This window comes from Calonectris borealis, chromosome 27 (genome assembly GCF_964195595.1).
Source record: "Calonectris borealis chromosome 27, bCalBor7.hap1.2, whole genome shotgun sequence".
In the NCBI taxonomy this organism is placed as follows: domain Eukaryota; kingdom Metazoa; phylum Chordata; class Aves; order Procellariiformes; family Procellariidae; genus Calonectris; species Calonectris borealis.
Window position 1 is genome coordinate 5,652,616 of NC_134338.1, and position 27,403 is coordinate 5,680,018.

At 64.3% G+C, this 27,403-nt stretch overlaps 2 protein-coding genes across 4 annotated transcripts in view; both read right to left on the reverse strand.

Moving 5' to 3' along the window:
* Window positions 1–88: 88 nt before the first annotated feature.
* BOLA3 (bolA family member 3) lies at window positions 89–3,642 on the reverse strand. 2 transcript variants are annotated; one of them, XM_075174802.1, is made up of 4 exons: window positions 3,541–3,642; window positions 2,514–2,637; window positions 2,250–2,338; window positions 89–199 (listed from the first exon to the last, which is right to left on the reverse strand). In XM_075174802.1, exons 1-4 carry the CDS (start codon window positions 3,574–3,576, stop codon window positions 134–136), a joined length of 315 nt encoding a protein of 104 aa, XP_075030903.1. In that variant the 5' UTR covers window positions 3,577–3,642; the 3' UTR covers window positions 89–133. The 2 variants fall into 2 exon arrangements, with proteins under 2 accessions (XP_075030903.1, XP_075030902.1); XM_075174801.1 differs by having other exon boundaries at window positions 3,286–3,591.
* A 530-nt stretch (window positions 3,643–4,172) lies between these two features.
* Window positions 4,173–27,403, reverse strand: part of TET3 (tet methylcytosine dioxygenase 3) — a 36,607-nt gene continuing 13,376 nt past the window's right edge. The window contains exons 2-10 of one of the 2 annotated variants that reach the window (XM_075175016.1): window positions 21,679–23,905; window positions 17,734–17,824; window positions 15,503–15,596; window positions 14,936–15,144; window positions 14,653–14,803; window positions 14,068–14,157; window positions 13,820–13,957; window positions 13,096–13,432; window positions 4,173–12,723 (exon numbers count right to left, since the gene is read on the reverse strand). In XM_075175016.1, the coding sequence (XP_075031117.1) occupies window positions 10,982–12,723; window positions 13,096–13,432; window positions 13,820–13,957; window positions 14,068–14,157; window positions 14,653–14,803; window positions 14,936–15,144; window positions 15,503–15,596; window positions 17,734–17,824; window positions 21,679–23,905 (5,079 nt within the window). In that variant the 3' untranslated portion in view covers window positions 4,173–10,981. Of the gene's footprint in view, window positions 12,724–13,095; window positions 13,433–13,819; window positions 13,958–14,067; window positions 14,158–14,652; window positions 14,804–14,935; window positions 15,145–15,502; window positions 15,597–17,733; window positions 17,825–21,678; window positions 25,985–27,403 lie in introns of those variants that run through there. The other variant, XM_075175015.1, reaches the window with a different exon arrangement.

Sequence of the window (27,403 nt, forward strand, 5' to 3'; positions counted from 1 at the left end):
GCAGCACTTGGGGACAGCTTTCTTTCCTGGGGGTGTGCTGCCGCCCGCCCGCCCACCCCCCCAAATCAGATCATGAGCACAGCACCTCTCACTTGGGAGCACTTGATTTATTGGCGGGTCAGCAACATCGACATCAGGGTTTGGGGGCGGAGGTGAAGATGCGCAGTCCGTGCATGCTCTTGATCTCCTCGCTCAGTGCCTGCAACAGACAAGCGCTGACGCTCGGGGCAGCTGCAGTTTGTGTGCAGTATTATACAGGGCTGTGGTCCCAACAGAGTGTGCAGGACTCGGGTCGAGTGCATGCGCCACACACATTGGGCAGAGCACTGCCTGAGGAGCAGCGCATGCACCCCCACTGAGTGCCCGGCTGGGAAGGGCTACCCATCTATTGGGCTGCAGCCCTAAGACACTCGCACTGTCTGCAGGCACAGCACACACCCCACAGAGCAAGGAAGCAAAGTGCTGCGTGCCCACAGTAACTGTTTATTGGCAGGAAGGGAGCGCAGGCTGCACTGTTCCACCACTCGGCACCGCATTTAATCCTCATGCTGCACATGAGCACCCACCAACTATAACTGCTGTGCGTGCACACACACAGAGCTACCCTAATGATTCAGAAGGAAAAGCCTCGCTGTTTTTTATTGGGGGGGGGACAGTGCGTGCAGGCCCAGCGCTTAACCCTCTCACCATGTGTGTGTAGCATGCACTTACCCGCGAGGCCCTCTGCCTGTCGCACTTCTTAGTTGGGCACCGGGCGCGTGTGCTCGTACACACCCCAGAGCAAGCGCTGCACACACACACAGAGCTACACCAGTGCCATTATCACTAGGAGGAAGGGCTACGCTATTAAGCGCTGCACTGTCTGAACATTACAGCGTGCTCAGCGCTCCAACAGACTGCGTGCGCAGACACACGCACCCTCAGAGTGCCGAGCGCTGTGTACGGGCACGGTGCCCTCCTGTGAAGGGCTGCAAGCAGCGTGCCCAGGTTTAAGTGCTACACAGAGCTACGCTATCTGTTAGGAAGGGCTACGCTATCAAGACACTGTCTGCAGGCACAGCACGTAGTTCAGCACACTGAGAGAGGGGGGGGGCACATCAGGGCTAAGCGCTGCATGCACACAGCTACGCTCTTTAATGGTGGGAAGGAAGGTTTGGAAGGAAAGACTGCGCTACTTATTAGTGGGAAGGGAGGGCAGGCTACGCTACTTATTAGGGCGGGCTGCACTGTTCAGCCGCTCGCACCGCGTGCGGGCACAGCACTGACTCCTCACGCTGCGGCACTCGAGCAGGGCGCTCGGCCTGCAGCACTTCCCAGGTGGGCGCTGCGCGGGCACGGGCACGGCCCTCGAGCTCAGCACGCTGACCGCGCGTGTGCACGTACACACGCGCCCTCGGGTGCCCAGCCCAAGTGCTGTGGACGCACGCGCACAGCGCCCAGCTGCGACGTGCTACGCGCACACAGAGTGCCCAGCCAGAAGCGCTGCACACGCACACAGCTACCCTAATTATTCAGAAGAGCCTCGCTGGTTTTTATTTGGCAGGAAGGACAGGCTACGCTGTTTGTTACGGGGAAGAACAGGCAGGCTACACTTTTTGTTGGGGGGGCCGAAAGAAGAGCTACACTGGTTATTATGGGGGGGAGAGCAGGGAAAAAGGGCTGCGTTCTTAGCGGGTGCAGGCCCAGCGCTTAACCCTCTCACCGCGCGTGTGTGTAGCACGCACTTACCGCGAGGCCCTCTGCCTGTCGCGCTTTTAGTCGGGCACCGGGCGCGTGTGCTCGTACACACCCCAGAGCAACCGACTGCAAGCGCTGCACAGGCAGAGAGCCCAGCTGCAAGTGCTGCGCGCACACAGCTACGCTATTTATCGGGAAGGAAGAGCTACGCTACTCGGACACTCGCGCTGCGCGCCTGCACGGCGCTTCATACTGGCACCGCGTGTGCGCGCGGCACTCGTGGCCGGGCGCCGCGAGCGCGCAGCGCTAGTTTCGCACGCCGACTGCGCGTGCGCACAGCGATTAGCGCTGTGCACGTACCCGCAGCCGCTGCGCCCAACTAAAGAGCTGCGCACGCGGCGCCCGACCGGGAAGCGCTGCGGGCGGCGTGCTCGGCTACGAGCGCCGCGCGCACACGCCGCAAGCATCAAGCGCCGCGCAGACGCACGCGCGGCGTGCCCAGCTGTACGCGCTCACACACGCCCCACGGTCGCGGTGCCCGAGCGCAATCGCCGCCGCCGCGCCCCCCTCACCTGGTTAACCATCTGGTGCTGCTGCACCGTCCGCTTCTCTCTGAAGTCCTCCGACTCGATGTGAATTTCGTACATGGCGCCGCAGCCGCCTAGAAAAACAAAAGCGGCGGCAAACGCTTCAGCAAAGACGAGGGTCCTTCGTGCCCCCACGTTCCCGGGTCCCCACAGTGAGGGGGGGGGGGCTGGGGACAGACTCGACACCTCGCTCGCAAAGCGCGTGGACAGTTTGGTGGCAGGGAGGAAAATAAAGAGCTTTTTCTGTACCTGATATATCCACGACCTTGATGGCGGAAGCCCGGGGGAACTTCTCCCGCAGGACCCGGGTCACTCGGGCCTCCCCGTCCGTCTGCGAGGTGAAGCTTCGCCAGGTGCCGCGGCGCAGGAAGAGCTGGGGGCGGGGGGGGAACAGCACGGAGAGGTGAGGGGACCCCGCGGGGGGAACCCCCCACCCTGGGGGGAGGCTGCCTGCACCGGGGGCGGGAGTGGGCACCGGGAGGGAGGGAACGCTGCCTTCATCGGCACCGGGAGGGGCACGGGGAAGGAAGGAGGGCCTACCGGGAGGGGAGGGGGTACCGGGAAGGGAAGGGAAGGGGGGCGGAAGGCTACCAGCACCGGGGAGGGGCACCGCAAGGGAGGGAAGGCTGCCTGCACCGGCACCGGAGGGGGGCTACGGGAGGGGGGGCCTCGGGGGGCGGGTACCGGGAAGAGAGGAGGGAGGGAAGGCTACCGGCACCGGAGGGGGGGGTACCGGGAAGGGAGGAGGGAGGGAAGGCTGCCTGCACCGGGGAGGGGCACCGGGAGGGAGGGAAGGCTGCCTGCACCGGCACCGCAGGGGGGCACGGGAGGCTACCGGCACCGGGAGGGAAGGAAGGCTGCCTTCACTGGCACTGGAGGGGGGGGTACGGGAGGGGGGTTACCGGGAAGGGGAGGTGGGGGAAGGCTGCCTGCACCGGCCCCGGGGGGGGGAAGGCTGCCTGCACCGGCCCCGGGGGGGGGGAGGTCACCTTCACCGGCCCCGGGAGGGCGGGACACTTACCGTGAGGGGGCGGAGGGCACCTCCACCGCTACGGGGGACACTTACCGTGAGGAGGCGCAGGCCGCACTTACCGGTACCGGGGAAACACAGAGGGAGACGCGGGGAGACGGACCCCCCTCCCAAAAAACTGGGAGGGGGGTCTCGGACAACGGACAAAGCGCCCCCGCCCCCTACCCCTGGACCGGGAGGGGGGCACCGACAGAGGGAGGGACGGACACGGACGGACACGGACGGACACGGACAGGGGACACGCACCGGCCCGCGGCACAGCAGCCCCGCCGCGGCGGCCATACTGGGCGGCGCGCGCCCGCTGCCGGTCGCGGAGCCGCGCCCCGAGGTCACCTGTGGCCCAGCCAATCGCAGCGTGCGTCGCAGCAGGGGGCGGGGCTGGCGCTGCACCGCCTCCGCCGCCGCGACCCCTGGCGGCTCGGAGGACTCTGGCGGGGACTGGGCCCGACACCCCCTCCCGGGCCGGAGCGGGGGGGGCCCATCCCGAAGGGGGCTCTACCCTGCCCCCCCCAAAGGGTCCCATCCTGCACCCCCCCACCCCACAGACAGGGCCCCATCCTGCCCCCCCCTTCCCACACCCACAGCCCCATCCTGCCCCCCCCAAAAGGGCCCCATCCTGACCCCCCCCCAATAGACAGGGCCCCATCCTGCCCCCCCATTCCCACACCCAGGGCCCCAGCTTGACCCCCCCCAATGTCCAGGGCCCCATCCTGCCCCCCCATTCCCACACCCAGGGCCCCATCCTGCACCCCCCCCCCCAATATACAGGGACCCATCCTCCCCCCCCGCGTCCCACACCCAGGGCCCCATCCTGCACCCCCACCCCTCCCCGCTTCCAGCCCCCCTCCAGCAGGAAACAGAAAGCCAGGGGCCGCGTGTTGAGTGCAAAAAATAAATATAAAATTTATTAAAACACCCACAATATTTTAAAGATATCAGGAATAATACATTTCGCGGCCCGGGCGGCCGCGCGTAACTTAGAATAAAATACAAATTAAAACAAAACAAAACAAAACAAAAAAAAAAAACCAACAACAAAACAAAACAAAACAAAAAAAAACAAAACCAAAACCGGGGAAGGAAGGGGGAGGATCCAAACTTGCAATTTTTAGGCATCCTAAAAAATAAATTTACCAAAACACGGAGGGGGAAAGGGCAAAAGAAAAAGGTGTTGGGGGAGGGGGGAGGGAAAACAAAAACCAAAAACAAACCCACAAAGAGGGGGAAAAAAAGAAAAAAGGGAAAATTATACAAAATAAAATTATCAGCATAAATTTACTGTCCTAGAAGTATCTACAGTTTAATACACATTAATCCTATTGCCTTGAGACATGGGAAAAAAATCTACCGGTCCTCGATCCGCCCCGGAAAAAAACTTCATTTCAAGTAACCACAGTCCCGAGCCGACCAAGAAATCTTCAAGTGTGAATTTTTCGGAGCCGCCGGGACACCCCCGCGGTGCCCCCCCCTCCGCCTGCCGCCGTCCCACCTCCCCTCCTCAATGAGCCCAAAAAAAAACCAAAAGAAAAAACCCCAACAAAAACGCCAACAATAACCCCCCGCCTCCGACCGAATTCCCGAATCCGAGAAGAAACGGCGCTTTATTTTGAAATTTGGAATTATTACCTCTTTTTTTTTTTTTTTTTTCTTCTTTTTTTTGCGCCGCGGTGCGAAAACCCACCGGCCAAAAAAAAAAAAAGAAAAAAAAAAAAAAAACCAACAAAAAACCATCGCTCCTGGAATAAAACTGAGGCTGAAATTACGGCGGTTTGTAATCCCTGAAGGATGCGGAAAAATGAGGAAAAAACCCGGGCGGAAAGGGATAAAGGAGGGCAAAAAAAAAACAAAAAACAAAAAAAAAAAAAGAAAAAATTAAGGAAGAAACACCCACCGCTGCGAAAGGATCCCTGATTTCGGAAAGATTCACCCCGGTTTCGCTCGCCTTCGCTGCCGCGGCGCCGCGGGGGGCTTGGGGGGGGGGGTTGAGGTATTTGCCTTGGTTTGGGGGGGCGCGGGGGAGCTGCTGCCCCGGCGCTGACGGGAAGCCGAAGGGGAAGAAAGTAGCACCAATAAAACCCCAAAAAAATGGAAAAAGAGGGGAAAAAAGGGGGGAAAAAAGGGGGAAAAGAAAGACGGGCAGAAGCGGGGTGCCCGGCTGAGCCCTCGCCGCGGGGGAGACGCCGGTGGTTTGGGGAGGGGAATGAGCCCGAGGGTGCTGGGGGGGAGCGCGGTGCCGAGCGCGGTGCTGAGCGCCGGCGGGCACGGGGCCCGGGCGCCACGGCGAGGTACGGTGCCGGGAGGGCGAGCCTGAACCCGGGGGCGTACGGCAAGCACCGGCACCGCGCGCCGAGCTCGCGCAGGGGGTCTGCGCGCCGTGCGTGTGCGCCGTGCTCCGGCACCGTGGTGAAGCACCGTGGCGGCGCGCCGCATCTGCGCCAGAGCGCTGTGCCGCGTCCACGCGCGGTGGGCGAGCGCCGTGCCCGAGCGCCGTATCTGCCGAGCGTGCCCAAGCACCCGCGTCCAAGCACCGCGTCCGTGCACCACGCCCTTGCACCGTGCCCGAGCCCCCTCGGCGTGCCCATGCACCCTGTTCAAGCGCCGCGTCTGTGCGCCGTCCCCGAGCACCGCGGCCGTGCGCCGTCCCCGAGCACCGCGGCCGTGCACCATCTCTGAGCACCGTGGTCATGCACGGTGCCGGAGCACCACGGCCGCGCACGGTGCCCGAGCACCGTACCCACGTACCACGCCCTTGCACCGTGCACGTGCACCGTGCATGCACAACACACCCATGCCGCGGGCTGAGCACCCCGCCCCAGCGCCGTGTCCGAGCGCCGCGTTCACACACCCTGGCTGAGCACCACCTCCGCGCACCGTATCCGAGCATCGCGGCCAAGCACCGTGTCCACGCACCACGTCTGAGCACCACTGCCAAGCGCCGTGTTCACGCATCGCGGCCGAGCACCGCGGCCGAGCACCAGGTTCACGCTTCGTGGCCGAGCACCATGTCCACGGTGCGTGGCCAAGCTCTGTGCCCGAGCACCATGTCCGAGCACCGCGGTCAAGCACCGTGCCCGAGCACCATGTCCACGATGCGTGGCCGAGCACCGTGCCCGTGCACCACGTCCACGCACCATGTCCGAGCACCGCAGTCGAGCACCGTGCCTGAGCACCATGTCCACGATGCGTGGCTGAGCACCGTGCCCGAGCACCATGTCCACGCACCATGTCCAAGCACCGCGGTTGAGCACCATGTCCACGCACCATGTCCAAGCACCGCGGTTGAGCACCACGTCCACGCACCATGTCCGAGCACCGCAGTCGAGCACCATGGCCAAGCACCACGTTCACACACCCTGGCCAAGCGCCGTGCCCACGCACCACGTCCGAGCACCGCAGTCGAGCACCGTGCCCAAGCACCATGTCCACGCACCACGTCCGAGCACCGCAGTCGAGCACCGTGCCCAAGCACCATGTCCACGATGCGTGGCGGAGCACCGTGCCCGAGCACCATGTCCACGCACCATGTCCGAGCACCGCGGTTGAGCACTGTGCCCGAGCACCATGTCCATGATGCGTGGCTGAGCACCGTGCCCGAGCACCACGTCCATGCACCATGTCCGAGCACCGCAGTCGAGCACCATGGCCAAGCACCACGTTCACACACCCTGGCCAAGCGCTGTGCCCACGCACCACGTCCAAGCACCGCGGTCAAGCACCGTGCCCGAGCACCATGTCCACGATGCGTGGCCGAGCACCGTGCCCGAGCACCATGTCCACGCACCATGTCCGAGCACCGCGGTCGAGCACCGTGCCCGAGCACCATGTCCACGATGCGTGGCCGAGCACCGTGCCCGTGCACCATGTCCACGCACCATGTTCGAGCACCGCAGTCGAGCACCGTGCCCGAGCACCATGTCCACGATGCGTGGCCAAGCACCGTGCCCGAGCACCACGTCCACGCACCATGTCCGAGCACCGCGGTTGAGCACCGTGCCCAAGCACCATGTTCACACACCCTGGCCGAGCGCCGCGTCCACGCGCCACGTCCGAGCACCACGTCCACGATGCGTGGCCGAGCGCCGTGCCCGAGCACCATTTCCACGCAGCACGTCCAAGCGCCGCGGTCGAGCACCACGTTCACACACCCCGGCCGAGCGCCGCGTCCACGCGCCACGTCCGAGCGCCGCGTCCACGATGTGTGGCCGAGCACCGTGCCCGCGCACCGCGGCCGAGCGCCTCGTCCAAGCGCCACGTCCGCACACGGCTCTCCTGCCGGCGCCGGAGGGGAACGGCTCCACCGCGAGCCCGGGCGGCGGGACGCCTGCGACGCGGCACCGATTTCAGTTTGCGTAAACCCAACCGGCTCCCGGCACGCTTCGAGCTGTCGCTCCGGAAAAGTAAACTTCCTTCTCAACGACATTGCTTTTTTGTTTTTTTGTTTTGTTTTTTTTTTTTTTTTTCCTTGGTTCCCTAGTTTCGTATGTACATTAGTAGCACCTCAGCGAGATGGAATCAGGCAGAAGCGTGATAGAGTTTGTTAAAACACCATAGCACCGTTTTGATTAGAAGATTTCATTTCATAAAAATATGCCTTATAGAGCCCACAAAGCATACTCCAGTATTAAAAGGAAAAAATCAGCAATTGAGGCACCTCAGGGATTCTGGTTTCCTTCTCCTTCCCGCGCCTCGTCCCGAGAGCGTCGAGATGGGGCGGGGGGAACCCCGAAACGTGTCCCCCGTTCCCCGCCCGAGGCGAAGCGTCGCGGCCGGAAAAACCGAAGCGGGGTGCCGGGAGCCCGTCGGGGCTCCCCGCGCCGAGCTCTCCCCAGGGTTTCTACCGCGGGCGTTGTTCGAGCGCCGTTGTGGCCGCGACCTGCTGCAAAATTAGGTCCCCATCCCACCCCGAAGCGATTAAAAACATCATCCCTTCCCCCCCCAACGCCGGCGAGTCCCCCTTAACGCCGCGACCCCCCTGGCTTCGGCGCGGGTGGGACGAGCGCGGCCGCCGGGACGGGTAAAGGAAAAGATTTTGCTTGAAAAACAGCCTCTCAGCAGCAAGGGGTAAAGAGCTGTGCATAGATTTCTAGTTTTCGTAGAAGAAGTCTGAAGCGTGCTAATTTTTAATGACTGAGATTTGAGGTAGGTTAGACGTTATGTAGTGTAAAAACGTGAGACTGCAGCAGTTCTCGCTCCCCGACCCGCGGCGCCGGCATTTCCCCGCTTACCCCGGGTTGAACCCGCCGGAGCCAACGCCGCGCCGGACCGAATCCCCTCCCTGCACCCCAAAAAAAAAAAAAAACCCTCCGAGGAAGCAGGACTTAGACAGGTTACACGGACCCTCGCCTTCTCCAAACGCACCCCTTCTCCTCCCGACTCTAAACCCACCCCGGCGAAGCTCGCAAGGCACCCCCGCCACGACGGTCAGACCAGACCCCGGGGCGACGCGAACCGGGGCCGGCACCCGAATCCGGCCCCGCCGAACGCCGCCGGCCGGGATCGGCCGGGTCCCCTTTTCGCCCTCCGAACCGCATCGAGACGTCGGGTCCCCGCGCTGGAACCGGCATCCCTCAAATCTGACTTGCCATCGACTCTTACGATCCTGATATGCCATCGGGTACTTATAAGAAAAGCGGTAATAGCTCGTTGAGTTTCCTTGTCAAATATACGCGACTTTACAGATTACGGGGGGGGGGGGAAGAAAAAAAAAAAATAAAAAAAAATTAATTATGAAGGACGGACAAAGCGTGTTAAATATTCTGCCAGTATTTACAGTTCTCCCACAATAATCTTGTTGAAAACATACTGCTTTCAAGTTGTTGGGGGGGGGCGGGGGGCGAGGAGGAAAGAGGGGAGTTGTTTTTTAAGTTTCGCTTTCGTTTTTAAATCTAGGTGAAAGTGCTTTTAAAAAAATGCTTTCCCTATTTACAGGTTTAAAATCAGGTAAATGTTCAGGCTGTTTTACCGAGATCCTGCTGATCTGTGCCAGTGCGCAAGGAAGGAAGGTGACAGTAAACACATGGTGATTTCTGCCCGGTGACGGCGTCGGCTCTGGCTCGCTGGCTCTCCAAAAGGCACCTGAAAGTGCAAAAGCAACGACCCCGGGGACGCCGGCACCCGGATTCGGCCACGCCGCCCTCCCGGCGAGCCGCGGGGGAGCTCGCCCGCCCGCCCGCCCGCCCGTCCGTCCGTCCGTCCCGTCCGTCCCGGCACGGCTTCGGCATCGGGGACGGGCGGGAAGTCTCGACTGAGATTGTTCGAAAAGCACCACGCGGTTGTCGTCGTCGTCGGGTTATTTCTTGGGGTTTTTTGTTTTTGTTTTTTTTTTTGCGGGAAGAACGGCGATCCGTAGGAAGGAGGGATGGCACCCGGGGAGAGAAAAAGCACCGAGCCCCGGCGGCGCTGGTCGCCGCGCCGGCTGGCCGGCGCCGGCAGGGAAGGCGAACCGGCGGGGGGTTTTGGCCAGCCAAGTCTTGGGATTCGCTCTTCCCAGAGCCGATCGCACCGAGAAAGTCCCCCGGAGACGGAAAGCACCAGACTTTAGCAACAGTGATGTACAGAGAGCAACAACAGCTATTCACAGTTTGGGGTTGGTTTGTGTTTTTTTTTCCTGTTTTTGTAGGTTTGTTTTTTTTTTTTTCTTTCCGTTTTTTGCCCTGTCGGCTCCTTTAGAGATGCCGCCGCCGCCGCCGCCGCCGCCGTCGCTCTCCCCGGGGCCGCCGGCAAAGGAGCCCCCCAAGTCCGAGCCCGAGCGCGGCACCCCGGCAGCGGCGGTCCCCAGCCCGGACGTGTCCTGAGGTCTCCGGCGCCGGGAAAGACGCCGGCTCGCTCCGTCCCGGCGGAGCCGATCCCGCTGGCGGCGAGGAGCCGAGCGAAGCCGCGCCGTCCCAGGACATCCCGCTGGCGAGCGGGTCTGCCGTCGCTGTAAGAAAGGACTCCTCGAGTTGCAAAATAGGTATTTTTAGGTCCTTGGGAAAAAAAATAATCGGATGTTCGGCGTGTCCGGCCGACGGTAAAGCACACGATCCCGCCAAGCCCCACGCGTCGGAGCCGGAGGGAGTCACCTCTTGCCTTTGAGCTGGTTTGGTGTTCGGTGTTGTTTTTCGTTTGCGTTTAGGGGTTTTTTCTTTCGATGTTGGCTTCTTTTTCGAAGATCGGCTTCGTCGTTGTCGTCGGAGTAAAAAATAAAATAAAATAAAATCCAATAAATAGGTACTTTTAAGTGGAATTAAAAACCTCTCCTTTGCGAAAGGACGCTATAAACTTCTCCCTCCGTTCGCGCGGCGCACGAGGCTAGATTAAAAAAACACGGAGATATAAATATGAGATTACCGAAAAGCGTCAAACAGCATCGTTCCTCTTTTTTTTTTTTCTTTTTTTTTTTATCGAGTTTTGCTTTCTTTGCCAACTCCTCGCCGAGCGCAGCTCTCCGACGGCGTGCGCCCGCGCCGGCTCCGCTGTTCCCGCGCGCGCGCGCGCGTTGGGTTCGCTTTCCGTGGGTTGGGTTTTTCTTTTTGTTGTTTGTTGTGTTTCGCTTCCTTTTTGTCTATTTATTTTAATTTTTTGTTGGTTTTTTTTTTTTTTTTTTAATTTCTCCCCCACGCCCGAGGAGAAAGCACCACGAAGCAACGCCGGGCTCCGGCGCTGCCGAGGGTTGAGGTAAGATGGGGCCGCGGCGGTCGCCTCCGTCTCAGATCCAGCGGCTGTAGGGGCCCGTCACCTTGGTGTAGGCGTAGGAGGACACAGTGATGGCGGAGTTGGTGGGGATGGCCACCGCCTGCCGCGTGGGGACCGAGTCCCTCCTCTCCTTGCTGGGCGCCTCGGTCGCCAACGCGCCGCCCCACTTGCGTTTCTTGGCGAAGGCTTTGGCGTCCGGCGGGAGACCCAGGCGCGCCGCCTCCTCTTGCCGGGCCCGAGCCCGCTCCGCCAGCTGCTTCATCTTGGCCTCCCACAGCGCCAGGCCGTGGTTGGGCTGGTTCAAGTTCTTGTGTTGGTAGAAGACCAGGGAGATGCGGGTGGGGTGGCAGCGGTTGGGTTTCTTCAGCGGGGTGGTGGCGTGGAGCTCGCGGCGGGCGCACTCGATGAGGATGGAGCCGTGGGCGGGCGCCACCGCCACCCCGCCGATGTTCTCGTCCAGGAAGTTGTGCTCGCTGTCCGACCACTCCTCCTCCTCTTCCTCCTCCTCCTCCTCCTCCTCCTCCTCCTCCTCCTTCACCGCCTTCTCCGGCAGGTCCTCCTCCAGGCCGAAGGGGTCCCACGGCTTCTCCCGGCGGGGACCCGCCACCCCCTTCTCGCCCACCGCCGCCTCCCACGGCTTCTCCGGCAGCCCCGGGCTGGGCGCCGGCGTCCTCCGCTCCTCCGCCTTCACCGAGCCCCACGGCTCCTCGGGGAAGCCGGGCAGCCCCGGCAAGGCCGAGCCGAAACCCAGCGGCCCCAGCAGGCTCGAGGTGGCCGTGCCGGCCAGCGCCGCCTCCCGCAGCTTGCAGGGGCTCCACGGTTTCGGCAGCAAGCCCGAGCCGCGCGCCGCCACCGCCGTCTCTCCCGCCAGGACGCCGGGCCACTGCTTCTCCGGCGGCGGCGGCAAGCGCGCGGCCACGTCGAAGGCGCTCGGCTTCTCCCGCCCGCCCGCGCCCGGCGCCAGGGCGCTCCACGAGCCCTCCGCCGTGCTAGTCCTCTCGGGGGAAGACGTGCCCCGGGACGCTTTGAAGGGGCTCCACCGCTGCTCCGGCCCCCCGCCGCGCGCCGGGACGGCCGGCAGGGTTAAGCTGGCGCCGGGCACGGCCGCCGCGCCGGGAAGGGGCTCAATGGCGGGCGGAGGGTCCGGAGGCTCCTGCTTGATGGGCCGGCTGCCAAAACAGTTCTGTGCAAACGGCGGCGCCTCCTCCGAGCCCGAGCTAGTCCTGTGCGCCCTGGCCGCCGCCGCCGCCGCCGCCTTCTGCTGGCTGGCGTAGCGGTTCGCCCGCTCGTAGGTGTGCTGGTGATGGTTTTTGCTCCGGACGCTGTGCGGGATGGGCTCGGGGAAATCGGCGTTCCCGTAGGCGTGGTTGAGGTTCTCCTGCAACGCCGGGACGTCGGGCTTCTTCTCGTAGCCGTTGCTCACCCAGCTGCTCCCGCTCCTCTCGGGCGCCCCGTAATTCAGAAACTGCGAGGGGAACACGTGGTTGCTGGAAAAGCCGTAATACCCGAAGGAGGGAAGCGCGAACTTGGAGTGAAACCCGTTCACGGAAGGCAGATTGGGCTGTGCATAGTAGGAATGGTAAGAGTAAACACTGTTCATGCTGTACGGGTCGGAGGGCCGGCAGCTCCCCAGCACCGAGTAGCTCTCCACCACCGCGTTGCCGTTGTACTTGAAGGCGTTGTAATGGCTCTGCGGCTCCACCTTGATGGAAGGTTTCAGCGGCTGCGGGGACAGCCCGCTTTTCAACGCCATACCTGCGGGCACAGCACACACACAACCCCCGTGACGCGCCGGCCGAGGAAACTGCCGGTGGGGAGCGAGGACCCCAAAAAACTCAGCCGGACTCGAAAATCCCACGGTGACGGGCTCGCCGGCTGAACGCAGAGGTCAGCGTCGCCCGGCGTCGCCCGGTGCGCTGGCAACCGGTTCGCACCCACGCTCCGGGCTGCGGCGAGAGCTCCCCGCCGCACCGCAGTACGGGGCAAAACCCAGAAATGCCGTCCTGCCCCCCGACACGCCGAGCGCTCGAGGCCACCAGCCCGAGAAAGCCCCCAACCGCATCCCTGTCCCCTCGCGCGCTTTCCGGACGGCGCCGGGCAGCGGGACCTCGGCTCTGCCCCCGTTACCTGCGTTTTGCTGGAGCACAGGGAGCTCGAGCGCTTCCTGCTTGATCTTCTCCGGCGTCATCAGCTTCTCTTTCTGCAGCTTCTTCTTCTCCGCGGCGGCTTTTTTTGCTTCCAGTTGCCTCTGCCGGCAGGACTTGGCGGGCTCGGGCAGCTTGCGGACCTCGCGGGGGAAGGACGTGAGCACCTGGATGGCCCCGCTGCCCACCTTGGCGTTTTGGTTCTCCTCGCTGCCGAACTCATCCGTGCTGGACATCTTGTAGAGGGGGAGGACGTGCAGTTGCTCGTCTTCGGGGATCTTCCCCACCACGCGATTGTCTTCCTTCGTCAGCGTGCAGACCTGGGGGAGCGCAGGGTGCCATCAGCGGGACGCGGCCCAGGGGCGAAACCTCCTCCTCATTCCACCCACCGGTGGGAAGCCACGCCAGCCTGGCACCCCCCCCAGCCCGCACCGGCTCCCAGCCGGCATTCGGAAACCCCCCGCGGGGCTTGGGTCGGACAAAAGCAAACGCGCGGTCCCCGTTAGCACCGTGCTTTAGTCTAGCTGGGATGGCTTCAGCACCTGAACGGTTTCATTTGAGGTGTGCAAACACCGAGGACCGGCCGCTGGAGTCATGCAGGTAGGACGGCTGGGGACAGCGGGGACCGAGTGGCTCAAAAAGGAGCACCCCGAAACTGGGGAGGGGGGGGGGAGCATCCCGAAAAGCCCCGCCGGCCGCCTGCTTACCACCGTGCAGCCGTTGTAGAGGTTATGCTGATCTTTGTGAGCGTGAGCGCAGAAGTCCATGCACGCCGTCACTCCCGAGAACGGCCTCCCCTCCTTCAAGCCCAGCCGACAATCTATCGCTACGTCCTCGTTGGTAACCTGGCGGAAGGAGGAGAGGGCTCCGGTTATCCGAAATCTCCCACACGCCGCCGCCTCCCACCCGTTTCTGGCTGCCGCCGAGCCGGGGCGCTCCAAAGGGCGGCCAGTACCTGGTTCTGGTAGGCTTGCGGCGCCAGCCTCTTGTAAAGCGGAGCAACCTCGGTGGCCAAGTCCTGAAAGCTTTTCCGGAGCAGCTCTTCCTGCGGCAGAGAAAAGAGGAGGATGTCGCCCAGGGATTTCGGCAGCGGGGACGGAATTGGGGGCAAAGCCCCTGCACGCCACGTGGCATCCGACCCTTCCCACCACGTCCCTCACCGCGCAAAGGCACGTGGCTTAAATTCCTGGTGAGGTTTTGGCCGTTCGACCTCCAGCCTCGGCGCCTGTTGTGCTTTCGCTTGCTCGACCCGTGAGCCCTCTGGCATCTTCCCTGGGGTTTCCGGAGAGACCCCACTCGTGCCACCCCGTACCGGCACTTGCCGTCACACCAGAACTCCTGGCTCTGGGATGCCAAGGCGAGCCTGCCCTCTGGTTTCACCGGGCTGCCTTTCTTTCCCCCGTCTCCCTAATTCATCAAAAATCCCACGAGGAATCCTATTTTCAGGCTTCCCCCCCTGCAAAACTTGGGAGCTGCGGGTAAAAGGAGGTCCGAACCCCCAGCCCCGCCGGTGCCACCCCGCTCCGCCCGCGTCACCCACCTCTTTGGGATTGTCCCCCACCAGCCTGAACTTGCGGGGAGTTTTGCTCCGGGCGTATTTGCAGCCGTTAAAATACATGCTCCAAGAGCAGCCGAAGGAGAAGGAAGCGCCGCAGGTGTTGGGGTCCTTGCCTTGGCACGCGCAGGTCCGGCTGCGGGAGGGACACCGCAGAGGAACGTCAGCCGCCGGCGCGGCGATGGCAGCCCCGAAAACAGAGGGGGACCCCCGCATCCCCTTCCCACCTCGTTTCCCAGCGCCGGACGGGCGGCGCGGTGCGACTTACTCGTCATTCAAGCCGCAGCGGCGGCTGGTGGGGTTGCCGTACTTGGTGAGGGTGTCGGTGAGCTCCTGGTAGAGCGTGTCGCCCAGCGTGCGGGGGATGCCCTCCCAGGCCAGGATGAGGATGATGATGACGGCGTTCTGGCAGTGGTGGCCGGCCCGGTGCCGTACCAGGCACAGCAGCTTCTCCTCTTGGTTGTGTCTTCGGATCACCTGGAAAACAGAGGGCTCAAGTCGGACCGCTCCAACGGCAAACACCTCCCGGGATCGGGGGAACCCAAAAAGCGGGTCCTGGTTGCCTTCCGCAGCGCCCCGTGGGGATTTGGGGGGGGGGGGGACGCAGAGCTGCGGGGGCTCCCATGGTTGCATTCACCCCCATGGGCTTTGGGGCGCCGGAGGGGGGATGTGCCCGGCCCAGGGGCTGCGGCACGGACGGACGTGCCGTTCGGTGGGTGCCGGGGGTGGGAAGCCCCGTGGAGTTTCCCCAGGGGTGGCCACCGCTCTCGCTTCCTCCTTGCCGGCTCGGGGAGGGCTCCGAGGGGGGGACGAGAGCCGGGGCGCAGGCACTCACCCACTTGGCGATGGGGCAGCCCCGGGAGCTCTTCCCCTCCTTCCCCGTGTAGATGACCTTCTCGATGCGGATGGCCTTGCCCTTCTCGCCGTACCTGCCGAGGGACGGGCATCAGCCCCACTCGCCACCCCCCACGCTCACGAGTCCCCTGCTCACCCTCATGAGCCCCGACTCGCCTCACGGGACCCCACTCGCCCTCACTGGACCCCTCATGAGCCCCAGCTCGCCCTCACGGGCCTATACTCACCCTCAGGAGACCCCACTCACCCTCGCAGGACCCCACTCGCCCTCATGGGGCCCCACTCGCCCTCATGGAACACCACTGGCCCTCACGGGACCCCATCCACCTTCACAGGATCCCACTCACCTTCACAAGCCCCCACGGGCCCCCACTTGCCCTCACAGGACCCCACTCACCTTCACAAGCCCCCACTCGCCCTCATGGGGCCTCACTTGCCTTCACGGGCTTCTGCTCACCCTCACAGGACCCCATGGGCCCCCACTCGCCCTCATGGGCCCCCACTCGCCCTCACAGGACCCCATGGGCCCCCACTCGCCCTCATGGACCCCCACTCGCCCCCATGGACCCCCCTTTGCCCTCACAGGACCCCATGGGCCCCCACTTGCCCTCATGGGCCCCCACTCGCCCTCATGGACCCCCACTTGCCCTCACAGGACCTCATGGGCCCCACTCACCCTCATGGACCTCCACTTGCCCTCACAGGACCCCATGGGCCCCCACTCGCCCTCATGAACCCCACTTGCCCTCACAGGACCTCATAGGCCCCCACTCGCCCTCATGGACCCCCCCTTGCCCTCACAGGACCCCATGGGCCCCCACTCACCCTCATGGACCCCCACTCGCCCTCATGGACCCCCGCTGGCCCTGACAGGACCCCATGGGCCCCCCACTCGCCCTCATGGGCCCCCACTTGCCCTCACACGACCCCATGGGCCCCCCACTCGCCCTCATGGGCCCCCACTTGCCCTCACAGGACCCCATGGGCCCCCACTCGCCCTCATGGGCCCCCACTTGCCCTCACAGGACCCCATGGGCCCCCACTCGCCCTCACAGGACCCCATGGGCCCCCACTCGCCCTCATGGGCCCCCACTTGCCCTCACAGGACCCCATGGGCCCCCACTCGCCCTCATGGGCCCCCACTTGCCCTCACAGGACCCCATGGGCCCCCACTCGCCCTCACAGGACCTCATAGGCCCCGCACTCACCCTCATGGGCCCCCACTCACCCTCACAGGACTTCATGGGCTCCCACTCGCCCTCATGGGCCCCGCACTCGCCCTCATGGGCCCCCACTCACCCTCACAGGACTTCATGGGCTCCCACTCGCCCTCATGGGCCCCGCACTCGCCCTCATGGGCCCCCACTTGCCCTCACAGGACCCCATGGGCCCCCACTCGCCCTCATGGACCCCCACTGGCCCTCACAGGACCCCATGGGCCCCCACTCACCCTCCTGGACCCCCACTTCTCCTCACAGACCCCATGGGCCCCCACTCGCCCTCACAGGACCCCATGGCCCCCACTCGCCCTCATGGACTCCCACTTGCCCTCACAGGACCCCATGGGCCCCACTCACCCTCATGAACCCCCACTCGCCCTCACAGGACCCCATGGACCCCCACTCGCCCTCACAGGACCCCATGGGCCCCCACTCGCCCTCATGGACCCCCACTGGCCCTCACAGGACCCCATGGGCCCCCACTCACCCTCCTGGACCCCCACTTCTCCTCACAGACCCCATGGGCCCCCACTCGCCCTCACAGGACCCCATGGCCCCCACTCGCCCTCATGGACTCCCACTTGCCCTCACAGGACCCCATGGGCCCCACTCACCCTCATGAACCCCCACTCGCCCTCACAGGACCCCATGGACCCCCACTCGCCCTCACAGGACCCCATGGGCCCCCACTCGCCCTCATGGGCCCCCACTCGCCCTCACAGGACCCCATGGGCCCCCACTCGCCCTCATGGACCCCCACTCGCCCTCACAGGAACCCCATGGACCCCCACTCGCCCTCATGGACCCCCACTCGCCCTCACAGGAACCCCATGGACCCCCACTCGCCCTCATGGACCCCCGCTGGCCCTGACAGGCCCCCATGGGCCCTCACTGGCCCCCATGAACCCCCACTGGCCCTGACAGGCCCCCACTCGCCCTCACCCCCCCCCCACCCTCACTGGCCCCCCACGGAGGGGGCGCGGGCCCTTACCGCTCCTCCATGAGCTCCCTGATGGAGGCCACGGTGGGCCCCGAGCCCAGGTGGGTGTAATAGGGCCCCTCGTCCTTCTCCACGATTTGCTCTGCAGGGACAGAGATTCCGGGGTTTGCACCTCCGCCCGCTGCCCTGAAGGATGCCAAACCCCCCAAATTCCCTCAAACCGAGCGCTTTTGCACCAAAAATCAAGGGTTCCTCAACGGCGTCTCCCCCTAAGAGCATCGGGAAAATGAAGCTGCAATTAGAGGTTCGTTAAACAGCCCGGTGGCTCCTCTTCATTTTTGCTCTGGAAGACGCTCCCAGCACTAAAACGCCGCTGGGGACCACGGGGACGGGTGCTGGACCCGCACCCGTTGGCACCCATCCCCTTCAGGGACCCGAAAACCTCCCCGAGCGGCCGCAGCCCCTCCGAGCATCCCGGCAGCAGCCGCGGCTCCATCCCGGATTTGCGCCGGCCGCGGAGCTCTGCCGAGAAGCAGCGAAGAGCGGCAGCGGGCGATTCGGCATAAACCCCCCCTTCCTCGTCCCCGGCCCCCCTGCTCCCCACCGGCCCCCACCCTGGGCACCCGCCTGGCCCCGCTTACTGGGACCAGTCCGGCTGGATGCTGCCAAAAGCATCAGGGGATGATTTTGGGGCTGAAAACTATCGCTGCCTGCTTTTAGGCTTGCCTGGAGGATTTGGGGATGCTCATGGGATGCCCCGGGCTGGCTGAGCCCGTGCGAGGACGGAGCTGCTGTGCGGGAGAGGCTGAGGGACGCCGGGGCTACGGGAGGAGGACACTGGGCTACGGGAGGAGGACACTGGGCTACGGGAGGAGGCTGGGGCTACGGGAGGAGGACACTGGGCTACGGGAGGAGGCTGGGGCTACGGGAGGATGCCGGGGCTATGGGAGGAGGACGCCGGGGCTACGGGAGGAGGACGCCGGGGCTACGGGAGGACGCTGGGGCTACGGGAGAAGGACGCCGGGGCTACGGGAGAAGCATGCTGGGGCTACGGGAGGAGGATGCTGGGCTATGGGAGAAGGACGCTGGGGCTACGGGAGAAGGATGCTGGGCTACGGGAGAAGGATGCCGGGGCTACGGGAGAAGGACGCCGGGGCTACGGGAGAAGGACGCCGGGGCTATGGGAGGACACCGCGGCTACGGGAGGAGGATGCCGGGGCTACGGGAGAAGGACGCCGGGGCTACGGGAGAAGGACGCCGGGGCTACGGGAGGAGGACGCCGGGGCTACGGGAGGAGGACGCTGGGGCTACGGGACGAGGATGCTGGGCTATGGGAGAAGGACGCTGGGGCTACGGGAGAAGGACGCCGGGGCTACGGGAGGACGCTGGAGCTACAGGAGGAGGATGCTGGGGCTACCGGAGAAGGACGCCAGGGCTATCGGAGAAGGATGCTGGGGCTATGGGAGGACACCGGGGCTACGGGAGGAGGACGCCAGGGCTACGGGAGAAGGATGCTGGGGCTATGGGAGGACGCCGGGGCTACGGGAGAAGGACGCCGGGGCTACGGGAGAAGGATGCTGGGCTATGGGAGAAGGACGCCGGGGCTACGGGAGGAGGACGCCGGGGCTACGGGAGAAGGACGCTGGGCTATGGGAGAAGGATGCTGGGCTATGGGAGAAGGACGCCGGGGCTATGGGATAAGGACGCTGGGGCTACGGGAGGACGCTGGGGCTACGGGAGGAGGACGCTGGGGCTACGGGAGAAGGATGCTGGGCTACGGGAGAAGGATGCTGGGGCTACGGGAGGACACCGGGGCTACGGGAGAAGGACGCCGGGGCTACGGGAGAAGGACGCCGGGCTACGGGAGAAGGACGCCGGGGCTACGGGAGAAGGACGCCGGGCTACGGGAGAAGGACGCCGGGGCTACGGGAGAAGGATGCTGGGCTACGGGAGAAGGACGCCGGGCTACGGGAGAAGGACGCCGGGGCTACGGGAGAAGGACGCCGGGCTACGGGAGAAGGACGCCGGGGCTACGGGAGGAGGACGCCGGGGCTATGGGAGAAGGACGCTGGGGCTACGGGAGAAGGATGCTGGGCTACGGGAGAAGGACGCCGGGCTACGGGAGGAGGACGCTGGGGCTACGGGAGAAGGATGCTGGGGCTACGGGAGAAGGACGCTGGGGCTACGGGAGAAGGACGCCGGGGCTACGGGAGAAGGACGCCGGGGCTACGGGAGAAGGACGCTGGGGCTACGGGAGAAGGACGCTGGGCTACGGGAGAAGGACGCTGGGGCTACGGGAGAAGGACGCCGGGGCTACGGGAGGAGGACGCCGGGGCTACGGGAGGAGGACGCCGGGGCTACGGGAGGAGGACGCCAGGGCTATGGGAGAAGGATGCTGGGGCTACGGGAGAAGGACGCCGGGGCTACGGGAGGAGGACGCCGGGGCTACGGGAGGAGGACGCCGGGGCTACAACCCCGCAAGCAACCCCCCCCCGCAGCATCAAACCCCTCGGGGCTTTTAGGGCCCGAAGGTGCCGGCGCGGGAAGCAAAGGCTGCTCCGGGCGGCCACGGCAGCAGAGGGGGGGATCCCCGGCCCGCGGGGATGCTCGAACGCCGCCGGGCGGGACTCATCCGGCGTGACGGCCGGGGCTGATGCCTCTTTCCATCTCCCTGCTCTCGTCACCCTGATTTTCATTCCCGTCATGTCTAACTGGCCGGGCGCCAGGGCGAGGAGAAAGCCGGGCTCAGCTGGGCTGCAGCTGTCCGGCCCGAGATCAATACGGGACACGCAGCGGCGGCTGATTTTATTACGGCGTCTAACAGCACAGGCACCTAATAAAGCACCGAGCCCCCCACTCCTACTTAATTGCTTTTTCTCGCAGTTTTTCCTTGAGAAAACGGAGAGAGGGGGCGGGGCGGGGGGGGGAATCCCCCCTCTCCCAGCCCCTAAACCGCGCTGCAAAAGAAAAAGCAACCCGGATCTTTTTCCGGCAACGCAAGGGCAAAATTCCGAGACGAGTTCGAGCGGCTTCAGAAAAACCTTTCATTCGCTCGGTGCCGTTTGGGCTAATTACTGCTGCCGTTTACAAGCAAATAACTAAATAATCAGAAGCCCCGCTAATAAAACGCGGCTTGCGTTTGGGCCGAGGGCACCTCTCCCAGCGGCGCGGGGGTTCGTTTTTCTGGCTGGATGCCCCAAATCCTCACCCTGCTCCTCCCAGCGGAGAACGCGACTCCGGTTTAAATTTTGGGAAGGCAAGAACCAGCTCCCAGCAGTCGGCTGGAGTCGGACCGCAGGGACCAGGTGGGAAATCTCTCGCACTTGCTGCAACGTCGAACAAAGGAAAACACGGACCAAAAAAAAAACCCCACCAAAAAAAAAAACCCCACCCAAATCCAAGAGTTTGGTGCCTTTTCAACGCATCCCGATGGGATCGGCCAGCGAACAACGCAGCATCCCGGCAGCAAATACGGCTCCTGGGCATAAGCACGCATGGCGAGCCAAAGTTTGGGTTACTTTGAGTAACCCAAACCAGCTAATTTGGCTTAAAATAGCAGGAATAACCTGGCAAGTTGGGTTTTAGGTGGGTTTCGGCGCTGGGGCAACCGCGGGTCCCTCCATGGGATTCAGCCGAGCGGTTCAACGGAGGCAAAACCCAACAGCCCTTTGGTTTCGCTGCTCTTCCAACCCACGCCGGCACAGCCAGACCGGCGTCGGCACCACCCCCGCGGTGACGCAGCCGTCGCCGTCCGAGCGTAAAAATACGAGAGGAGAAGAGAAAGCAAAAGAAGGCTCCGCAGCATCGGGGTTTCGCCGTGCGAGCGCCGTATCCCCCCCCCCTTCCCCTCCCCAAAAAGCGGGGGCTTTGCCGGCACCGCGGCATCGCTCCGTTATTTATCCAGGACAATCCCACCCCGCAAAGCCACCTCCTCGAAAATGCCACCCCGGGGCTCGCCGCCACCCCGGTAATTCCCCGGCACGGCCGCTCGCTCACCGACACAGTCACAGGTGGGGAACTCCGCTTGCGCCCGTTTGGCCGGGGTATCCAGGAGGCTTTTTGTCGGCGTATCCAGATATTTTAGCGGCGACTCCAAAAAACCGCTCAGGGTCGGCGTCAGCGGCACCTCGTCCTTGGTGGGCGTCCCGTCGGCGTCATCCGCGTCCGGGTTTTGGCTTTCCTCGGAGTAAAAGCACGTGGTCGACACCACGGTGATAGCACCAGAAGACTCGATTTTGATCTGTTTGGGGGACCGGGCGGTGAAGGGGGGCTCCGAAAGCGGACCCTTCCCCGGCGAGAACGAAAAGCTTTTGGGTCCGGCTTGGGGAGCGCTGCTCGAAGCCGGGGCGGCGGCGGTGGGGGGCACTTGCGGGGCTGGCGTCGGCCCCCCCGGCAGCTCGGCGGCCCCGGGGGCGAGCGGGGCGGGCGTCTCGGGGGGCTGCAGGTTGAAATTCTCCCCGAATTCGGCTTCGAATTGCCGGATGAGCTCTTCCAGCTTGTCATCCACCACGATGGGGGTCGGGGCGGCCGGCGGGGGGGCGGCCGGTGCTTCCTCTGAGCCGGTCGAGCCCGCCGGCACCGGGTGAATTTGGGGGCCCCCCCCGGGGGCACCCCTTTCCTGAGAGTCGGGAGCCGGGGGGCCGCCGTCGAGGGGGTTCGGCGGCGGGGGGCGAGCGGCGGGCAGGGGTAGTGCAAGAGGCTGGAGCGGGAAGGCAGGCGGCGGCGGCGGCGGCGGTTCGGTTTGCATCTCTTCGGCGGGGGGTTCGGCGGGCGCCCGAAACCCCTCCAGGCTGATCTGCCAGAGGGGCAGGAAGAGCGGCTGCGAGTCCTTCTGCTTCGCCTTCTTGATCTGCACTTGCTTACGGAGCGGTTTGGCCGGGGGGGGCTTTTCGGGCGGCGTTTTCTTCTTCTTCTCTTTGGCCTGCTTTTCGAAGGGCTTGGGGGGCACGGCCGGGGCGCTGGGAGCCCACCAGCCGCTCGGCCGATCCGGGGGTGCCGCCGCCGCTGCCAGGCTTTGCTCGAGGAAGAGGCTGCGCTTGTGGTGGAGATGCTGCTGCAGGACCAGCTGCGTTTTCTTGTGCAGGTCGGGCTCCGGCGGTGCCGGCGGCAAACGGGGGCCGCCCGGCGCATCCTTGCCGGGCGTTCGTTCGGGGGGCTCCGTTTTAGGCGCAGTCGCTTTGCCGGCCGTCGCGTCGGGTCTCTTGAAAGCCGCCTTGATGTAGTCGTCGGCGTTACCCAGCAGCTGCTCCAGCTCAGCCATGGGGTCTCCGGCCCCCGCCGCCCCCTCGGCCTCCAGCCCCCACGCCGCCGCGAACCCCCCCCGGGGAGGCGCCGCGGCGAAAAACGGCTCCGGCGCTGCTCCCGGCTCCGGAGGATAACGGGGCTCATCCCCTCGCTGCCACGCGGCCCCCGGCGGGGCGAGGGGGCCGGGGCCGAAGGGGGCGGCGGGGGGCGGCGGGGGCGGCGGCGGGGGGGGCTGGCCGTCGCCGGCGGGCTGGGGGAGAGCGGCCGAGAGCTGCGTCAGGGCTTCGATGGCTATGGCGGTCTGCAGGCTGATGTTCTTCTCCTTGGCGATGGTCAACGCGCTTTGGGAAAAGGGGAGGCCGTCGGGCGGGCACGGCTCGACGGTCTCAGGCACCGGCTGGGGGTCGATAGCACCTTCCTGGGGGGGCGGCGGGGGGTTGGCGGCAACGGCACGGGGCCGCGGTGATGCCGGCTCTTCGCCGAGAGCCGTCTTGATCTTCTGCTCCAGCCATTCCAGGTAGTCGGGGCACTCGGGGCCGTCGCAGTTGCAGTTGGGGGGCTTCACGCCGTGCTTGGCCAAAGCCAGGGCAGCCTTGAGGGCGTGCAGGTCCTCCCCCCGCGGCACGCCGTCCGCCGCGCTCAGCCCGCCCCGGCTCATCTCCGAGTCGAACTTCTCGTATAGCAGCGACGGCGAACCCGGGGGCGGTAGCCGGTAGGAGGAAACGGCTTCAGCCACCGCCGAAAAGGCCACCAGGTTCCTGACGTCTTCCAGGTGGGTTTTACCACCGGCGGCGGGCAGCTGGCCCGGTGACCAGCCGCTGGGCTCCATCAGCGCGGTGCCCCCCGCCTCCGGCCGGCCCCCATTCACCAGGCTGAGCCCGCTGCCCTCGTTCAGCCGCCTTTCTTCGACATAATTAATTGGCCCTTCTTCCATTTGGCTTCTGCTGGGTCCATCAACCGGGTCGCCCGCCGAACCTGTCTGCGAGGAGGGAGAGAGGAGAGACGTGAGCATCCCCCGCCACGACCCCCGTGCCATCATCCCCCACCCTATTTTTTCTCCCTCTTTTTTTTTCTGTTGTGGGTTTTTTTTTTTTTTTTTAATTCCCCCCCTTTCCTCGTTTCTTTTTCTGACCCGGCTGATGAAGACGCAAACGAGCCACGCGAAAAAATAATCACCGCTGACAAAACCACGCGGGGTTTTGCCCGTCTGCGCAAAGAGCGGCTCGGCTCGAAAGGCGGCCGGTTTCCACCGCGCCGACCCCGCGCCGCCCACGTCCCCACCCCGCCACCCGCTTTCGAAATTGCTCACGGGGCGGTTCGGGATTTCCATCGCCCGCCGAGGGCGAGACGCAGCGGGGTGGGACGGGGAAGGCGTCCCCGGCTCCGGCGACACGGTTTGCCCTGGCGAAGGAAGCGGCACGGGGAGAAAAGGGGGGTTTTTTTTGGACCCGTGCCCGAAGAAAACATCCTGGCCGGGAGCAGCCGTCCTTCGCCGGGGGCCGCGGCACGGCAGGAAGCCGCCGAGTTGGCTACGCCGGTGCCAGGAGCGGCGCGGGGATGCTTTCACCTCGAATAACCCGGCGTCTGTATCAACACGGCTGGCCGGGGCCCCCGGCAACGCCGAGCTACAGCACCGGCGTCCAGAAAACCGGCCGCGTGCCAAGAAGAGACCAAAACCATTAGAGCCTTCCACGCCGACGCGAGGCGGCGGCACCCAGGGAGCCCCTCACCCCGGCGTCTGGGCTCGCGCGCTCGGGTTAAGACCCTCCAAGGGGTTTTGCCAGGGACGGGAGGGGTCTTTCTGTACCCTGTGGCTCTCTCCCGCCTCGAAGGCGGGGGATTTTAGCGCTCGAGGGGTGCCGGGCAGCGTATTTAGCAGTTTGCTGATAACCGAGGGAGCTTCCTGCGAGCTAAAAATACAGCAAAGTTCGCTGGAAAAAAAAAAAAAAAAGAATATGACGAAGCAAGCAAAGGCTGGGGGCAGAGCTTCCTGCCTCCGGACGGTGCCGGCACCGGCTCGCGGGAAGGATCCGCGGCCCAGACACCTTGGGAGACCCCGAGTTAGGGCTGGGTGCCCGAGCAAGCGGCGGTGGAGCCGCGTTTAACCCTTCAGCCACCAGCCCCACGGCTTCGGCACCGGCGTCCTTCGGGGCGGGAAGGCGAGCGAAGCCGCACGCTTGAGCGCGGCTGGTTTCTACGCCGGAGATAAGCACGCTGCTGACTGCGGCGAAACCAGGGAGGAACCGCTCCCGGCACGATTATATCCCAAAAATCCCCCCTCCCCGGGGGTGAAAACTCCCGGAGCCGGTGCGAATCACCGCGGCCCCGCTCCGGCACAGGGCTCACCCTGATCCCGCCGTGGCTTTATAGGGGCTCCGGCTTCGGTCGCTTCGCAGCATCCCCGGAGCCAAGCGACGGAGCCGCGAGCGATGGGACCGGTCCATCAGGTCTGGGGAACAAGTGCTTCGCCGCCGGTTTGTGCCGTGCGCCGGCGAAACGGCAGCCCGGGCAGGGTGGGGACAACATGCCGCCTCCGCTCTCCTTTGCAAACCAAGGAAGAAACAGCCTCGCCCGTCCTTCCTACGCCGTCATCTTCCTCCTCCTCCTCCTCCTCCCCGGCCAAAGGGGTTTTTCCCAAGCGGCCCACGGTGGCAGGGAGAAAAATGCCCCGAGCCCCCTCCAAGTCCTCGGGGCCGGGGGGACACGCTCGTCCCCTGAAGCGTTCCCAGTGTCGCGGCGGTGACGCCAGCCCGGAGAAACCTGTTTCGCTCTGGGTGGGGAACGGACGCCGGCCCCAAGGGTTTACCCGGGGCGGGGAGGGGAACCTGCTGGGTAAGGGCAGGGGAAGCCCCAAAAATCAGCCGCCGGGCTGGGGCGGCACCTCGGGTTGCGCCATCCCATAAACCGGGTTATCGATCCCAGGCTGGGGATGCAGGAAAATAGTTCACCCCGCGAACGCAAAGCAGGAGCGAGCGTCCCCCGCGGCTCCTAAAGGGTTAATCCGAAAGCTACAACCTTCCCCAAATCACTGGGGGGGGGGGGGGGAATATATATATATAAAAAATATAATTCTTTTTTCCTGGCTCTCTCATCCAGCTCCTTTTGTTCCCGGCCCCGCAGGCTGGGAGATGGAAGCTCACGGCTTTTCCCCCCAAAATTGATTCCCCTTCCTCCCCATCCCGACTCGCTCCGGCAGCATCCGCAGAAATCCCTCCATCGCCGCAGCGGGCACCTATTCCTCGGCGTTTTCCCCGGAAAAAGCGCTGCCTGCCTAAACCTCCTTCCATTCGCCCCGGGAAAGAATAAAAGCTGGGGAAGGAGGGGGAGGGAAATAAATTAAAATCAAGAGAAAACCAAGCGCTTCGGTTCGTGTTAGTTCAGCTGCTCGGCTCCTGCACGGTCCCTTCTGCATCCTCCGGCTGCTATAAAAGGGGAAAAAATCCCCCTGGGGATGAAAACATTGATTTTTTTAATCTGTTTTTCCTCTTTTTTTTTTTTTTTATTTCCGCCCCCCCTCCCGTTTTAAATGCCTTAAACAGAGGGAAGGGAGGAAAACAAAAAAAAAAAACACACCACACACCAAAACCACACAGGCAGAGCCTGGCTTGGAGGGTTTCCAGCCTGGGCTGCGCTCCCTGGGAATAGTCCGGAGCCGTTTATAACCCGGCGAGCGCCGGGGGGGAGCCCCGGCGGGGGCACGGTGCCGGATTCGGGTACGGCTCTGGCCGGGCGGCACTTACGTGTGCGGGGCGGGAGGCGAAGCCGGAGGCGATGGCGGGATGGTCCGGGGAGAAAAGACGAAACGAGTTGTTCGAGCCTCAGCCGCCCCGGCCCTCCCCGCCCCCTGCCAAACCAGCTGGAGGAGCCATTAGCCCCGGCGCCGCGCGCACGTAGGGACGGACGGACGGACGGCGGAGGGCCCCGCGCTGGCCCCCACAGCCCGCCGGCGCTGGCCGGGCCCCGCAAGGCGCCTCGACACCCCGCGGGGGGACACGGGGGGGACCCCGGCCCCGCGAGCTGGCGGGGAGGGACGGCCACAGCTCCGCTGGCTCCGGCGGGGAACCGCAGCCCTCGCCGCCGGCGGCCCTATAGGTCCCCCTGCCCTATAGGTCCCGCTGCCCTATAGATACAGTGACCCATATATCCGCAACCTGCGTATTCAGCCATCTCATATATCTAACAAACCTGTATATCCAGCAACGCTATATAATCAGCAACCCTATACATCCCGCAACCTTATATATCCAGCAGCCCTATAGAATCAGCAATCTCATACATCCAGCAGCCCTATATATCCAACAACCCTATATATGCAGCAGCCCTACATAATCAGCAATCTTACACAACCAGCAACCTGCATATCCAGTAACCCTATATAGCCAGCAACACATTATATCCAGCAACTTATATATTCTCCAATCCCATATATCCAGCAGCCCTATATATCCAGCAACCCTAAACACTCAGCAACCCTAAA

Coding starts and splice junctions, on each gene's coding strand:
- BOLA3 (XM_075174801.1), bottom strand. CDS start 3,576: ATGGCCGCCGCGGCGGGGCTGCTGTGCCGCGGGCCGGTGCGTGTCCCC. Junction 2,638..3,285: donor GTGCCCTCCGCCCCCTCACG/GTAAGTGTCCCG, acceptor CCCCGCCCCCAG/CTCTTCCTGCGCCGCGGCAC. Junction 200..2,249: donor AGCACCAGATGGTTAACCAG/GTGAGGGGGGCG, acceptor TGTCTGTTGCAG/GCACTGAGCGAGGAGATCAA.